The 16824-nt window shown below is 36.5% G+C and overlaps 1 protein-coding gene across 9 annotated transcripts in view; it reads right to left on the bottom strand.

Annotated features, from left to right (window-relative positions):
- Positions 1-16824, bottom strand: part of CERKL (CERK like autophagy regulator) — a 145101-nt gene that overhangs the window by 83636 nt on the left and 44641 nt on the right. For 8 of the 9 annotated variants that reach the window (XM_074399392.1, XM_003921805.3, XM_074399390.1 and 5 more), the window contains exon 2: positions 9139-9381. Coding sequence is in view for 7 of the 9 variants with exons in the window: in XM_003921805.3 (XP_003921854.2) it covers positions 9139-9381 (243 nt within the window). In the remaining 2 variants the exon portion in view is untranslated. Of the gene's footprint in view, positions 1-9138; positions 9382-15679; positions 15766-16824 lie in introns of those variants that run through there. The other variant, XM_074399393.1, reaches the window with a different exon arrangement.

The following is a 16824-nucleotide window of genomic DNA, read 5'->3' as shown; positions in this document are numbered from 1 at the left end:
GGAACTGAAAATGCACTTTTTTGAAATATGTAATTTTCCACTTAAGGTATTTTTTCAAAAAATGTAGTAAAAAATAGATGGCTTTGCTTTAAAGCTAATCAATGAGAAAAAAAAAATGGTTAATTTGAAAACTATTACCAGAATGCTTCAGCAGAAAACTATTACCAGAATGCTTCAGCATATAGCCACTGCAAATACACAACTACCTACCTCAAACAACAAATATATTCATACACAATTATAATAAAATTCCTGGAGTTACATATATCTGTATAAATACCACACAATTTCATTATCATTAATGGTAGTCTAATGAATGCTAAGGGGCTTAATAATGATTTGTGGCCTAATTTAAAATATTATGCACTTCCTATTTATTCATACTGTGAGAGTAGAACTTTATTACTTTTTACATCATTTCTTTTCAGTGACAAATGTTATTAAGTGACAATCCATTATACTCTCATCTAAGGACTTAGTCAACGTTTTATCTAGTTCTGTAGGTTTACAGAATTTGTGTTTTGCTTAGGAAATGCTGCTAAACATAAAGCTTGACAATCAGTCACAAACCACTCTGTTCATATGTGTTTTTTAAATTCCTTTAGGTTAACAAAAAGAAATATCTGCCATTTTTTGCCATAGTACACACCCAATTCAGCCCAAGGCATGTGAGAAATCTCAGTAATAGCAGCAGTCATGAGGAAACTAAGTATTGAGAAATTTTTAATGCTGACCCTAAAAGTTGCCTGCTTCAAGAGTTTGGAATTCTGAATCATGATGTTTAGAAAAGAACACTAGAGAGAGATAATTATCAAAAGAGACGACATGGATACTTTCTAACAAGTGTCTGAAGTCCTTGTTTTAACAGTAGAATCTAAATCTACTATAAACCTAAATATAGTAAAGTATACTTAACAGGTATTGCAGAGTAACTGATGACCTGCTGGAACGCACATCAGTTAAGGGCTCCTGCTCCAGATTCAGGCAAGTACAGATTGTTCCAGCTCCTCTACCTCCTACCAGTTAACCTTGTTAACTGATTTTTATATTACTTAAGCCTTTGTTTTTTCTCTAAGAGATGATGAGCATAATAAAATTCACTTAATTATACTATTTTCTAAGTCATACTTTGTTTTCATTCTTCAAACCTCACAGCAAAACTCATAAACTAATTTTATTTCCCTTTTTACATAAAAACATTTGTAGTTCTTGGTGCTATTATGATTTAATGAGATAATTCATAAACGTTGCTAGCAAAAAAAAATGGTACACACTAAATGCTTAATAAATATCAGCTATTATCATTAGGATTTAAATTTTTTAAATAATGACTTTAGTAAAGGAAAAAATGTTAACTTATTTAACAGCATGCAAACTTAATTCAACATTTTACTGAAAATATTTAGAGAATCTTCAGTTAGCATTTTGAATATAATCACATAAGATCTGAGAAATTTTATCTAAATTGATTTCTCCAAAGAAGTTTTGTTATACAAAGCACAGTCAAGGGGCTTCTTCCTAGCAAAAGGATTTGAAATATATCAAAAATAGCATGACAATGGATATACTTAACTCCTATTTTCAGGATACTCTGTCAATGACTAAAGCAGAAATATAATTTTCTTGAATAAGACACCAATTATTTGTTTTTAGGATAATTATGAGCAATTACCTGCAAAAATATATCCCTCCCTTAGAATAAAAATGCCACCAGGGCCCATGGGAAGCCCTAGGGAAGACTGCCTGATGTCATTTGTCCCAAGTATAAATGGAATGGAACATTTCTAAAGAGCTAATAGCTTTCAGCTGAAAGGGTAGAGGTTCTGCATTACGGTTGTTGCTGGACAAGAGAAACTTTAAGGGAACCTTTGCCACATCTTTTCCAGGATCCCATAAACCAGTCACAAAGTAAAACTCTTGGAAAAGAACTTTACATGACTCAGGAATCAGTATTGGTTAACCTTTAATAATATTTAATAACAAGAATACAGCATGTTCTGTCACCTATAATTAATCCCTGCAAAGGTTTCTTTGGTTAAGTGTGGCATTCAGGGTTCTACATATGTTCATTAAATCAAACTGTGCTGCTAAAATCTTGGACATCCATGGTTCTTGATCCTGGCAACACATTAGAATCACTGAGGAGATTTTTTAAGCAAGCCCATGCTTGGGACCCAGTCAGATCTATTTTATCAGAACCTCCCAATCCTCAGACTCAGGAACAAGTCCTAAAAAGGATAAAATTCTAAAAACTGATACTAATGTGTACATAGGTCATAACATAAATGCTATCCTTTTGTGATAGCACCCTATTATTTTGTTTTCAATTTCTCTTTTTTTGATCATTTTTAATATGCTTAGTTTACATTCTCTGCTTGCTCTATTATGTGGCCGTCTCAGCAGCCTAATGGTAATTTGTTATGTCTGCAGACTCTTACAGTGAATTTTTCACACCACTACTTACTATAGTAGAAAGGGTTCAAATGTCTAACAGGCTTTTGGTCCAAGATAAATAGTAATTATTCCTATTCTTTTAATTAAGCAAATTGTACATAACTATGTCTTCATACATTTATTTTTTTCAGTTACAAATTTGAAAAAATTAGGAGTTTGGTTTAAAAAGATTTGCTTTTGTTAACAATCCTTTAAAGAGTTAAGCAGTGCCATCAGGCATTCAGAATTTAATACAAACTAGTTTTTCTTTTTCTTTTTTCTAACATGGCTGACCCCAGACCTTGGATGCCAGTTCTTCTTAGAAAGAAGATCAAAATTTCTGTCAAATGGACAAGTTTCTAATGGAAAACTGGGAGAACAGAGCCAGGACCTGTTGGAGTGCCCATGGGAAAAAGCTGGGGTGCAAAAAAGAAAAGCAGGTAGACTCTGGCAGCGATCAACCCCCCAAAAAACTCAGGGCCCCACCCTTGCAATCCAGGGCAAAGTTATTGGTGGCAATTTGGGAATTTCCCAGGAACAGAGAACTCGACGGGCAGCTCCTGCAGGCCTTTCCATACTCCCCTCAGATCAAAACTGAGACAGCGATCACCATATTGGTTGTGCACCAGTGGTGGGCCTCTGCTCTGCGCAGGGATTCTCTACCCTTGAGTCTCTGTAGCACTAGATCCCATGCAAACATACCACATAACCTGTTCTGGCTTTGAAAAGCCCAGGGGACCAGCAAGTTCCCAGGGAGCTGTGGAACCTCTGGAGATCTATCCCCCAGGGTAGGCCATCTATAACAGAGTGGGGCACAATCTGCCAAAGCCCCTTTTGGACAAAGGAAATGTAAGCACAATCCCAATCGCTAAAGGGGGCAACACGATGTCAAGAAATGGACATGGAGAAGGGGGTCATCTCTGGCAATGCCCTCACATCCCATACACCGTTGAAGATGCAGTGGTGGTTCTTTCCAGTGGGGGCCAGCACAGGTACTTGAAGAAAGAGTTCTTCATATTTTTCAAGATGGTTTCACCCCTGCTGAAAGTGAGCCTATGCCACTTGGGCTTACATAAAGGGTGGGGCCAAATTCCCCATCCCCACACAGAACAGCAGTGTCCCAGCAATGGAGGACATACAAGTCATGGATTTTCCTGCCCTAGACTCAGGGAAGAGGCTCTGCCCCAAGACCATTTTGGTGGTTGCCTTCAGAGGGGCATATCCATAACCTACAGCCACACTATGGCTGGGAACCAAAGGACAAAATCTTTATGAACTGAAGGTCATGAGCCCCGTGATAAGGCATGATAAAAAAGTAGATAGAATTCCTGCCAGTACTAGATAAGGATCTAGTACACCTCCCCACCCCAACCCCTAGCCCCTGACGCCAAAGGCCTCAGCACACACCAACACAATCTCTTCCTGCCACTCCCCTGTCAGAGTAGGTGCTTCCTTCTACTGGACATCAGCCTAACTGAGGGCAAGCTGGGTCTTAAGTGCCACCTACTGGATTACAGCCTGAACTGTGCTATCAAATAAAAAGCCCGCTACCAGAAAGACTTAGTGCTACTCCACAAAATAAACTTCCTGAGACTTCTGCACCTTCAGCCTCACATGAGATAGTGTGTCAGCTCATATATCTAATACACTGCTACAACAAGCAGCATCTAAGAAAGCTACCACACCTAAGGAATCCAGGGTTTTGGCCCCTTGAACACTCAGAAACAAAGTCAAGTGATCAAATGATCATACACAACATACACCACAGTCATACCCTCAGGGGGAAAAAAAGTTTAAATCTTGTCCAAACAATAGGAAATTCAAAAATAAGCAGCAGCGGCTCCTTCAAATGAAAAGAAATCAGCCCAAGAACTCCAACACTACAAAAAGAATGTCTTTCCACCTCCAAAGAATTGCACCAGCTCTATAGCAATGGATCCTAACCAAGTTGAAAACTTTGAAATGGCAGATTAAAGAAATAAAATACATATTGCAAGGAAACTCAATGAGATCCAAGAGAAATTTAAAATCCATTTCAAAGAAACCAGAAAAAAAAATGCAGGATATGAAACATGAGATAGCCATATTAAGATAAAACCAAATAGAACTTTTGGAATTGAAAAATTCACTAAAAGGAAAATCAAAATACACTTGGAAGCAGGCCAGGTGCAGTGGCTCAGATGTGTAATTGCAGCACTTTGAGAGGCCGAGGTGGGCGGTTCACCTGAGGTCAGGAGTTCGAGACCAGCTCTGTCAATATGGCAAAACCCTGTGTCTACTAAAAATACAAAAATTAGCCAGGTGTGGTGGCATGCACCTGTAATCCCAGCTTCTCCAGAGGCTGAGGCAGGAGAATCACTTGAACCTAGGAGGCAGAGGTTACAGTGAATTGAGATCACACCACTGTACTCCAGCCTGGGCAACAGAGTGAGATTCCATCTCAAACACACACACACACACACACACACACACACACACACACACACACATTTTAATAATAGACTACACTAAGCGAAAGACAAGATTTCAGAGCTTGAAGACCAGCCTTTCAAATTAACCTTTGGCTAACCAAGTTAGCCAAAAATAAAGAATCTGAAAAATGAACAAAGCCTTAGAGAAACGTGGAATTATGTAAAGCAACCAAACCTGTGACTTACTGGCATTCTTGATGGAGAAGAGAAAGAAGTAAGCAAATTGGAAAACATATTTGAAGCAATAATTTAGGAAAATTTCTCTAAGCTTGCTAGAGAGGTTGACATCCAAATATAAGAAACTCAGAAAACACCTGCAAGATACAAGATGGCATATAGTCCATCAGACTATGCAAGGTTAACACCAAAGAAAACAATCTGAAAGGCATCTAGAGAAAAGGGCTAAATTACCTATAAAGGAAATCCAATCAGACTAACAGAGGACTTGTCAGCAGAAACCTTACAAGCAAGAAGAGATCAGGAGCCTACTTTTAGTCCCCTTAAAGAAAATAAAAATGCCAGCCAAGAATTTCATATTCTGGCAAACTAAGCTTCATAAATGAAAGAGAAATAAAGTCTTCCCCAGGCAAGTAAACACTAAGAGAATTTGTCACCACCAGACCTGCCATACAATAAATACTCAAAGGAATTCTAAACGTGGAAATAAAAGAATACTTGCTACCATATAAGCACACAAAAGTATAAAGCTCAGAGATCTTATAGAGCAATTACACAATTGAGACTAGAAAACAACTACCGAACAATGCTCAAATATCGAATTTATAGAAACAAAACTTCAAATATCAATGTTAACCTAGAACATAAATGGCCTAAATGCTTCACTTAAAGGACATCTTCTGAATTCAAGAAACCCATCTCACATGTAATGACAACCACAGGCTCAAAGTAAAGGAATGGAGAAAGATCTAGCATGCATATGGCAAATAAAAAAAAAAAAAGGAGTTATTGCTATTCTTGTATGAGGAGAAATAGACATTAAACCAACAACAGTAAAAAGAGACAAAGGAAGGCATTAAATAATGATAAAGGGTTCCATTCAACCAGAAGACTAACTCTCCTAAATAAATATGCACTCAATGTCAGAGCAGCCAGATTCATAAAACAAACACTACTAGACCTAAGGAAAAAAAGATAGCTATATATTAATAATGGGGGACTTCAACACCCCACTAACAGCACCAGACAGATCACCAAGGCAGAAAACTAACAAAGGTATACTCTGGACTTAAGTCAGACTCTTGACCAAATGGACCTGACAGACATCTACAGAATATTCCACTCAACAACACAGAATATACAATTTTCACATCTGTTCATGGAACATTCTCTAAACTTGACCACATGGTCATAAGTCACGTCTCATTAAGATAAAAAAAAAATTCAAAATCATATCAAGCATCTTCTGAGGTCATTATGAAATAAAATTAGAAATCAAGAACAAGAGGAATTCTCAAAATCACACAAACATATGGAAACAACAACATGCACCCGAATTTTGGATAAACAAAATTAATGCAAAAATTTAAAAAAAACATTTGAAACATGAAAATTGAAACAAAACAACCAAAACCCCTGGGATAGGCACTTTAATGAATATCAGAATTACATGGACCTGAAAGTGAAAGAAATTTCTTAAAGAAAAAACTTCTTGAGATATTAATTTTGAAAGAGAAGTGCCAGCCAGGCACAATGGCTCACGTTTGTAAACCCAGCAGTTTGGGAGGCTGAAGCGGGGGAATCATTTGAGGTCAGGAGGTTAAGACCAGCCTGCCCAACATGATGAAAACCCATCTCCTCTAAATTAGACAACAATTACCCAGGTGTGGTGGCAAGTGCCTGTAATCCCAGCTACTTGGAAGGTGGAAGCAGGGAGAATTGCTCAAACCCAGGAGGCAGAGGTTGCAGTGAGCCAAGATCATGCCACTGCACTCCAGTCAGGAAGACAGAATGAGATACTAAAAAAAAAAAAAAAAAAAAAAAAAAAAATGTAGAGAGCTTTGGAGCCTCAACCATTCATTTGTGTCTGATGAAGATGGCCCAGAACTGTCTTTGTAGGGAGTAGGATAAGGAGCTGGCATCTCCCATAGGACTTCCTGAGTCCACTTTGGTACAGAGATGGAGCAGTAATGTATCAATCAATATTGGTTAGGTTCCTTCACTTTCATTAGAGGATTTTAAAACTGTTTGTTTGCATGTGTTGATTTATTTAAAAAGTCAATCTATTTGCTTTTAATCAGCAAAATCACTCTGTTCTCCAAGACCACGCCAGAGAATGACTTCCTGAGTCTCCATTTTCTTATCAAAATCAAAGTTTCAGAAAGTAATCTTTTCAGAGGATGGTACAGCAAAGGATATGTAGTTTATTCATCTCTGTAATTTGTCTACAATTTAACCCTAGGCCAAACCAAAACATCACGTATTAAGCTGAATATTTGGACAGTGTTTTTTTTTGTTGTTGTTGTTTTTGACAAGTCCCTCCACTCCTATAAAATTGCTCTTACTGGATTGAGCTTTGTTGTGATGTCCACTGCGTCTTACTTTCTACTGGTTTTATTGCTGAGATATATTGAGGAAGTTGCCTCAGCCTAGCCCTTCATAAGCCCCATAGAAGAGGAGTTCTTCGGACTTTAAGTGTAAGAAAGAGCTTTGACTCTCCTAATTAAATGACATATCCTTATTTTATAGACAAGACCATGCAAGTCTTATGAATACCTGGTCATGTTAATAAATTTAATTCCATTGAAATTATTATCATTTTTATTTTTACTTTTTAAATCACTTGACATATATTTGAAATAACACTGTAAAAGATTCACTATTAAAGTGCTTTTATTTAATTATACATATTTTCTATGTTTTCAGAAAGATAAACTACACTATGGCCTCTGAGGGTTCTTGCCTCTTTGCAAGAATCAAGTCTTTTTGGGAGTCCCAAAGGGGCTAAAAGGGAAGCATGAAGCCACTTAGTAAGAGGATCTTCCAATTTTAATGTAATGTCACTTCAGCTCACCTCCCAAGAGCATAACTTTATTGGCTGGTTGCCTTTGATCAACTTGGGTCCTCATGGTTTTCTTTATCAATGATGCTGAAACTGAAAATTTCTAACATTGCTCTGTGACTGCTCTTTGTCTAGCACCCATTTCTGTCCTGTGCCATCTAACCCTAAACTATGCCATCAATTACACAAGCTGCCTCCACTCTGATCGACATGGCAAACAAAAAGAAATGAGTTACAGGAAAAATAAGCAAGATTCACAAATCTACAACAAAAAGAAATCAATCCTAAAACAGATATTTTAACTAGATAACTTCTAGAAATCCAAATTGTATCATATTTGTACTTATGAATTGCATATTTGTACTTAGGAATTTTATTTAGTATGCAAAACACAAAAATGTCATTTAGAAATTTCAGGTACACTGAATTCATTAGCAGATATATTCTAATGAACATGTTCTCTTTTCTCTGGATACTAACCTTTATAAAAAGCTCCTGTGAAATAGGTAATTCTCAATTACCAGAGTATAAAGCACGGCCTCTTATGATTATTCAAAAACTTCTTAGTTTTAGGCCACAGAGCACATATACACACTTGCCATCAGGGTGTGAGTGGAAGGAGACTACATTCTTACATAAGTTCAAAAGAGACATTAATAGAAAAATAAATATGCTTCTAAAAACAACTCTCAAGTGAGCTAAATTATTTAAGAATTGTATTTCATATTTTTTAAGCTTCTTCATGAAAATGGTCATTCAAGAGCTACTTCTCAACTCGTTCTATGAAGCCAGTATTATCCTGATGCCAAAGTCAAACAGTACAGAAAAACTACAGAACAATATGCTTTATGAATATTGATGCAAACATCCTCAACAAAATATTAGCAAACCAAATTCAATAGCATCTTTAAAAGATAATACACCATGACTGAGGGAGAGTTATTCCTGGAATGCAAGGGTGGTTAAACATATGAAAATCAATTAATATACGATACCATATTAACAGAATGTAGGGAAAAATATGACTATCTTAATGTAGAAAAAGTATTTTACAAATTTCAACACTTTCTCATGACAAAAACATAAAAAAACTAGGAACAGAAGGAAACTACCTCAACATCATTAAAAGTTGCTTTTATTCAAAACATGTCTAGATTAATCATCTATATCAAGGAAACTGGGCGGATTTTAAAAATTCCCATAAGGAGTACTTACCTGCCAATATTTTCTTGAACTGTCTAAACCATATGTCACAATGGTCTTCACTTAAATTAATAAGATCAAGTGTAGACTTCTTTAGTTTATTTTGTTCCTTTTTCAAGCAAATGAAGAGTGTGATACCTAATAAAGTACCACTTCTCTGCTGTTTAACAGAACAACGCCGTTTCAGTTTCACAGAGAATATGTCTTTCAGTTCAATAAATTCTTCTTTACATAGCCAGTCATACTTAGAATCACCTGGAAAAAAATTTAAATTTTTCAATTAAAACCATTGTATTCCATAGAGAGGAACAACAGATACTGGGACCTACCAGAAGGTAGAAAGTGAGTGAAGGGAAAGGATCAGGAAAAGTAACTAATGGGTACTAGGCTTAATACCTGTTTGATAAAATAATCTGTACAACAAACCCACACGACACAAATTTACCTGTATAAGAAACCTGCACATGTACCCTGAACCTAAAAGTTAAAAAATAAAATGAACTACTAAGAAAAAAAAAAAAAAGTGTCTATATCTTATGTATAATAGTTGAAATCAAAAAATACCTTTATCATTTGTAATTTTATGGATTGTCATTTATGCCAGTCCCTATATAAGATGGAAAGGGAAAGAAAATATAAATTGGGTTTATTTTGTCAAGAATTAGATTAAAAATAGAATAAATAGAAGAGAGTCCCTGCTACACAGGCCTACAACATTCAACATCTGAGGACAGTCAATGTACGAAGAATTCCAATAACAAACAGGGTGACATTTTAGTAATAAATTGATATCACATGAGGAGCTTGTTGGTACTACGGATAAAGTAAAGAAACAGAAAAAACAGTAGATAGAATTCACTAACAGAAGTGAATTTATGACAAATTGTTGAAGGCAGCATTAATGAAAAGGAAATATACATTCCCATTAAAGTAACACATACAAAAAGGAAGCAGAAATACAACTATTGTGAGGAGGAAATATTATTTTTATTTTATTTTATTTATTTATTTATTTATTTATGAGACGGAGTTTCGCTCTTGTTGCCCAGGCTGGAGTGCAATGGCGCGATCTCGGCTCACCGCAACCTCCGCCTCCTGGGTTCAGGCAATTCTCCTGCCTCAGCCTCCTGAGTAGCTGGGATTACAGGCACGTGCCACCATGCCCAGCTAATTTTTTGTATTTTTAGTAGAGACGGGGTTTCACCAGGTTGACCAGGATGGTCTCGATCTCTCGACCTCGTGATCCACCCGCCTCGGCCTCCCAAAGTGCTGGGATTACAGGCTTGAGCCACCGCGCCCGGAGGAAATATAAACTCTGTCAATCTAAAAGGAAATAAATAGCCCCCTGAATCCATCTATAATCAGACTTAAAATACTGGCATAAAATTTTCATGACTAATCTTTAAACTATAGGTCAGAAAATAATTCATGTAGAAAAGATCATTTCAATTGACTCTCAAAGTCAATTGAAGCGTTTTAGACATGAAAAAAAGACTTCCAAAACTTCTACCTTGGCCAACGTGGGATAATAGAAACTAGTTTCACCTTTCACCTAAAACTACAAAAGCACATAAGATACATGAAACAGCAGTTTTCAGACATTGGACATCAGGTTGCACAGGACAGTGAAGCTGAAGAGGGGGAAAACAAAGTGAACCCTATGATAGCCCCAGCCTATTGCCTGCCGAGAGTTTCCAGGTCACAGGACAGACACGAGAATCCTGGTGGGGCCTGGTGGTCTCCCTGAGTAAAGGAGAACTTTGGGTTTAGGAAGGCCAAGGTGACTAAGACCAAGCGACCCCTGAGAGTTCACTGTGCAATTTACTACAGAAGATAAGGGTGAACAGTGAACTCTGTAGATTTACAGATGTCCCCTCGAGACTTTAGCTGAAAGTATTGACCAGCAGATGTGTCAAACCAGGTAAGAACTACTAAAAGAATTAACAAAACAATGCTCAGAGATGACACAGGTGTTCCCACCGGCCAAAGGGGAAAAACACAAAAATTTATATGACATTACGGTAAGTATTTAGAAGAGTACTGTTCCTTAGTGAGCTGACTAAAGGCTGCTGTGATACCACCTAAAAAAAGCTTAAAAGCAAGCCCCTCAAAAGAATGACACTGTTTCCAGGTAACTACATTCTAGAACAGTGCCCAAAAATATTTACAGAATTTTTTTTAAAAAAACCAGCAACTCTGCATGGTAAAATTCACAATATCACTCACCTAATCCAAAATCACTAGACATGTAAAGAAGCAGAAAATATATGAACCAAAATAGGAGAAAAAGTAATCAACAGATACAGAAATGACTCAAGTACTAACAATAACAGAAAGCAGAGACTCTTAGCTTTTTAGCCCTTTAAGTACACACAATGTTATCCTTCAGTTGGAGTAAGGATGTTCCTATGCTCACTAATAGCGGAGAGGGAGGAAGAGAGGAGGAAGGAGGGGGAGGAAGGCAGGAAGGGAAAGCAGGAGAAGGGGAGAAAGGGAGGCGTGGGAGGGAGGGAGGGAGAAGGGAGGGGAAGGAAGGGGAGGGAAGTGGGGGAGGGAGAGGGAAGAGAGAAGAAGGGGGAGGGAGGGAGAGAAAGGGGAGGGAAATGGGGAAGAAAGAAGGAGGGAAGGGGAGGAAGAGAAAGTAAACAGGAGAAAGGGGGAGGGAGGGGGAGCAAAAGGAGAAGCCTTTTTCTCAATTATTGTGTTCATGGAATAGGGTAATGCTAAACATTTTTAGGCCTTTTATTTCTTAGAAGACTCACATTTCAGGTTTTCTCCTGGTCCACTTCTAGAGTTAGCCAATGACCTAAAACTCAACACTCTCAAAGTATCAGTTCAACAGGTTTTTCACCACTTAATCAGTAGAGTAAAATTATTTTATGAAATGCTCTACATGTCTTTAGAAAATGAATGGGTTGCCCTTCCCTTGGTAAGTAAATACTCATTGATTAACCTACATCAGTAAGACTTTTCTCTAGTGCAGCAGTTCCCAGACTCTTTAGTCTCAGGCTCATGTACCCTTAAAGACTGAGGGCCACAAATAACTTTGGTTTATGTAGGTTATATTATATCTATACTTATTCTATTCAAAATTGAACCCAAGAGTTTTTAAAGGACAAAAATGCAAAGCACAAAGCACACTGTTAGGACAAGGCTATCACCGAACATCCCATAACTTCCAGAAAACTCCACCATATCCTTGGAGAGAAATAGAGTGAAATACATTCTTAGCAATATTATAAAAACTTGTGACCTCACCAACCCTGAGAGTCCCTGGACCACACTTTGAAAATGCTATTTGAATACATTTTAGATTGTTTGTTCCTCCTGATCATGTTATGAAGTTATATTAACAAAAATTCTTGTTCCCATTTTAATACTCATACTTGTCACAGACTGAACAGAGTCCCTTCAATCTCGCTCTTTTGTTACAAACTATAGATGTCTTTGAAAGCAGCCTTACTCTCTTATAAAAACAGTGTTTCAACTTCATCCGGATTCCTCAAGAAGTCCTGATTCCTTTAAGGAAGAATATATTAGAAATTAAAAGCTGAATAGTATGGCATTATATACAAAGGAAACCAAACTCAGTCACAGCAAATCATCTGGTCAACTTATTACCAGTTATTTGCACCTGTGGAGCAGGTAGGCTTATGGCCAAGGTCCCCAGAACACTCGGAAGAGACCAGGGAGGTCTTACACCCTTCCTCTGCCCTCAAGAATAAAAGCAAGCAGGCTTACCAAAGGTCATGAAAAATGCTCACACTATGATGGACTACATGGAAAATAGTGTCCTGTGAAGTTTAAGGAAGCTTGTCTTCCACATGGGGGTGTTGCTTGGCGTCTGCTTCACATTGGTGAATCCATATAGATAATATGTATCATTTACCCACCTAACTTGTGGGCTTGGTTATATTTGTGGGTGTTTTCCAAAAATCAGCTAGTCAAACAACAAAATTGAATATCTTTCTCTTTCTTTCTTTCTTTCTTTCTTTTTCTTTCTTTCTCTCTTTCTCTCTTTCTCTCTTAAGACAGAATCTTATGTTTGCCCAGCTTAGAGTAGAGTGGCTATTCACAGGCATGATCATGGTGCACTACAGCCCTGAACTCCTGGGCTCAAGTGATCCTCCTGCCTCAGTCTCCCTAGTAGCTGGGACTACAGGTATGCACCATTAGACCCACCTCACTTTTGTATTTTTTTTTTTTAAGAGTTGCCTCTACACATGCTTTGCCTTATTCTAACTGGTCGTCTATTTCTTTCTTACCAATTCTTAAAGCCCTTCAAATAATCTTGAAATTAGTCCCTTTTATATACATTGCAAATCACTTCTTCTAGACTTATTTTATAATATTAGTTATGATCTTGTACCACATATAAATTTAGAGTTTCTTCTTATATAGTCAAACCTAAAACAATAAGAGCACAAAGGAAGGAAGCCAGAGGGTAAGAGGGGACAAACAGCTACTGAGAGAAACAAAAAATGAAAGCGATGAAATAAACTCTCTTCACTTTCCATTAAAGTCCTGCACTTTAGTCTGAATTTCACATTTGTGCTTTACTTTATTTAACAATTCAGTAACTATTGCAAAGTAAAACATCTCGTAAAATGCAAATTTAAAGATACTAAACCAAGTGCCAACATCACACTCATTACTGAAATCCAGAAGAATTTCCAAAAACAGCTCAAGAATACCTATTATCAATTACTCATACTATTCAATTATTCTAAACATCCTAGTCAATACATAAAGAAAGTAAAATAAAAGACAGTAATTGATGGTTAGGGGGAAAGAGGATCTGAAACTGTAACTATTTAAAGGTGTTATCACTTTTTTTTTCTTTTGTAAAATCCAAAGTAATAAACTCAAAGCCATTAGGCCTAATTTAAAAATGCAGTGAGGAAGCTGGTTACAAATATGTCTACATCCAAGAAGAAGGCATAATGGAGTTAAAGAGATTCCCATGTCAATTAGTATGCCATGTCTAGGAATAAACTTAGCAAAATGATTCTAGACTTGTGTGGGATAAAGAGCCATTCAAAATCTACTGAGAGACAATGAATTGAGTAAGTGGAGATACAAGTTCCAAGATTAGATATTTTCCATGCCAGTAATCTCTTTATTAATAGCTACTTATAATAGAACTTCAATCAAAATCACATTTTTTTATGTAAGGAATGGACAAGGAATCTCATTAAATTATTTGAAAATTTTCTTGAAATAAATATATTACATTAAGAAAATGTTTTAAAAGCAATGAGGGAGCCAGGCATGGTGGCTCATACCTCTAATCCCAGCACTTTGGGAAGCCGAGGTTGGCAGATCACCTAAGGTCAGGAGTTCAAGATCAGCCAGGCCACCATGGCAAAATCCTGTCTCTATTAAAAAAAAAAAAAAGTACAAAAATTAGCCAGGTGTGGTGGTGTACACCTGTAACCCCAGTTACTCAAGCAGCTGAGGCAGGAGAATTGCTTGAACCCAGGAGGCAGAGGTTGCAGTGAGCTGAGATCGCACCACTGCACTCAAGCCTGGGTGACTGAGCAAAAGTCCATCTCTAAACAAACAAACGAAAAGTAATGAGTGGGGGTAGATGCCCTATCAGATATATTTGGTAAAGCTATAACAACAAAAATATCTAGGAATAGAGAAATGAATAGATCAGGAAACAATTACACATTTAAAAATTCACTGATGTGATCATGGTAGCATCTAAGCTTAGCTAGAAATAGCAAACGATGATTTAAAACTGATTAATCTTTTGTAAAGAAAATAGAGCCTTATTTCATAATATACGCCAGTATTTATAGATTAGAAATTTAAGTAACCATAAATAAAAAATCCCTGACACAAAGAAGACAGATCAATATGTTTAACATTAAAATTATTTAATACCTATAAAGTCCTTAAAGACTCATAAAAAGTCATAAGCAAAGGCCAAATGGACAAAAACATTTGCAACATATGACAGTTACATAATCTATTTAATCAAGAAAAACACTTTAATGGTAAAGTACATAAAAGACCCAAGCAGGCATTTCACAAAAGAAGAAATGCAAATTGACCGGTGAACATATGAAAAAGTTCAACCTAATTAGTAATCAAAGAAATGCAAATTAAAACAACAAGATACCACTTTTTGCCTTTTAGATTGGCACAAGATCAAAAATAATGCTAAATGATGGTACGACTAAAGGGAAGTAGCCCCAGTGCTAGTGGGAATGCAAAAAAGGTAATTGCTGAAGAACAAGTGGGGAATCTGTATCAAAAGACTTTAAAATGTTAATTGCAGTAATATTTATAATAACAAAAATATCCGAAGCAATATTCATGTTCAATAGGAGAATGGTTGAATAAATCATAGTCATCTGCTGCAGCTCATAAATGAATAAGTGAGATCTCTGTGTTCTGGTCTGGAAAGACATTCAGGCTAAGAGGTATGAAAAAGCAGAATAAAAGTAAGTTACAAAGTAATCTGAGGGATCTGATCCTGCTTTTATTAAAGGAGATAAAAAGAAATCCCAGTGGAAAACACAACAAATTTAAAACTGGTTACCTATTAAATGTCCAATATGAGGTATGAAATATGAGATTTTTTCTGATAAAGCTTCATAATTTTTCTTTCCTATAATCAAAATTACATTATAATTATTTTTGATGTAGAAAAGGAAAATTCTTTAAAATATATATGGTTTTGATTCAGCAATTTACTTCCAGGAATTTATCCTAAGGGAATAAATAATATGCACATTTAGCTAAAAGAATACTTACCCAAGAATTATTTGAGTGAAACTTGGATACTACCTAAATGTACAATAATGGAGTATTTATTCTGTAAAAAAAAAAGTATCTTCATATAACAGTAGTCTATTCAGCTATTAAAATGTAGAGGTCAGTTCAGTGGCTAATGTCTGTGATCCCAGTGCTTTGGGAAGCTGAGGCAGGAGGATCACTTGAGCCCAGGAGTTTGAGACTAGTCTGGGCAACATGGTGAGACCTCATCTCTACAAAAGATAAACAGAATAAGCTGGGCATGGTGGTGCTTTCCTGTGGTCCCAGATACTCAGGAGACTGAGGCGGGAGCGTTGCATTAGCCAGGGATGTCCAGCCTCCAGTGAGCTGAGATCGCACTACTATACTCAAGCCTGAGCAACAGAGTGAGACTCTGTCTCAAAAGTAAATAAAATGTAGAGCTGACTAGAAAAGTGTTCAAAATAGTACAGTACATTTCCATTACTGTTTTGTATATATTTATAGAATATATAACATATGTGTAATGTTTTCATATGCATATAAGTATGAATATGCATATGAAAATTTGAACGGTAATGAGATTGTAAGTTTACTTTGCTTATATAAATGTCTAATTTGTCTTCAGTGAAAATATTTCTGTGATTAAAAAACGATTGTTTCACTTGCTTATCCTAAAATAGTTTGATTTGTTTTAATTTAAAAAGTTCCATTCCCTAAAAAATAAGGGTAGCTAATACTTAACATGTGCTACACACCAGACACTGCCCTAGGCACTTCATTTGTATTATCTAATTTAATCTCTACAACAAAAAGTAGATGTTTTCTCCTAAAAGGGAAGGAACTGAAGAAAGAATGTAAGTAACTTGTCTATCGTCATACATCTGGTAGGAACAGATCCATGATTTGAATCCAAGCATTTTGGATGGTTGTTACTACACTCCTTATCAA

The sequence above is a fragment of the Saimiri boliviensis genome, chromosome 5 (genome assembly GCF_048565385.1).
Source record: "Saimiri boliviensis isolate mSaiBol1 chromosome 5, mSaiBol1.pri, whole genome shotgun sequence".
NCBI classification, from domain to species: domain Eukaryota; kingdom Metazoa; phylum Chordata; class Mammalia; order Primates; family Cebidae; genus Saimiri; species Saimiri boliviensis.
This window is presented reverse-complemented; position numbering and strand designations above follow the sequence as displayed.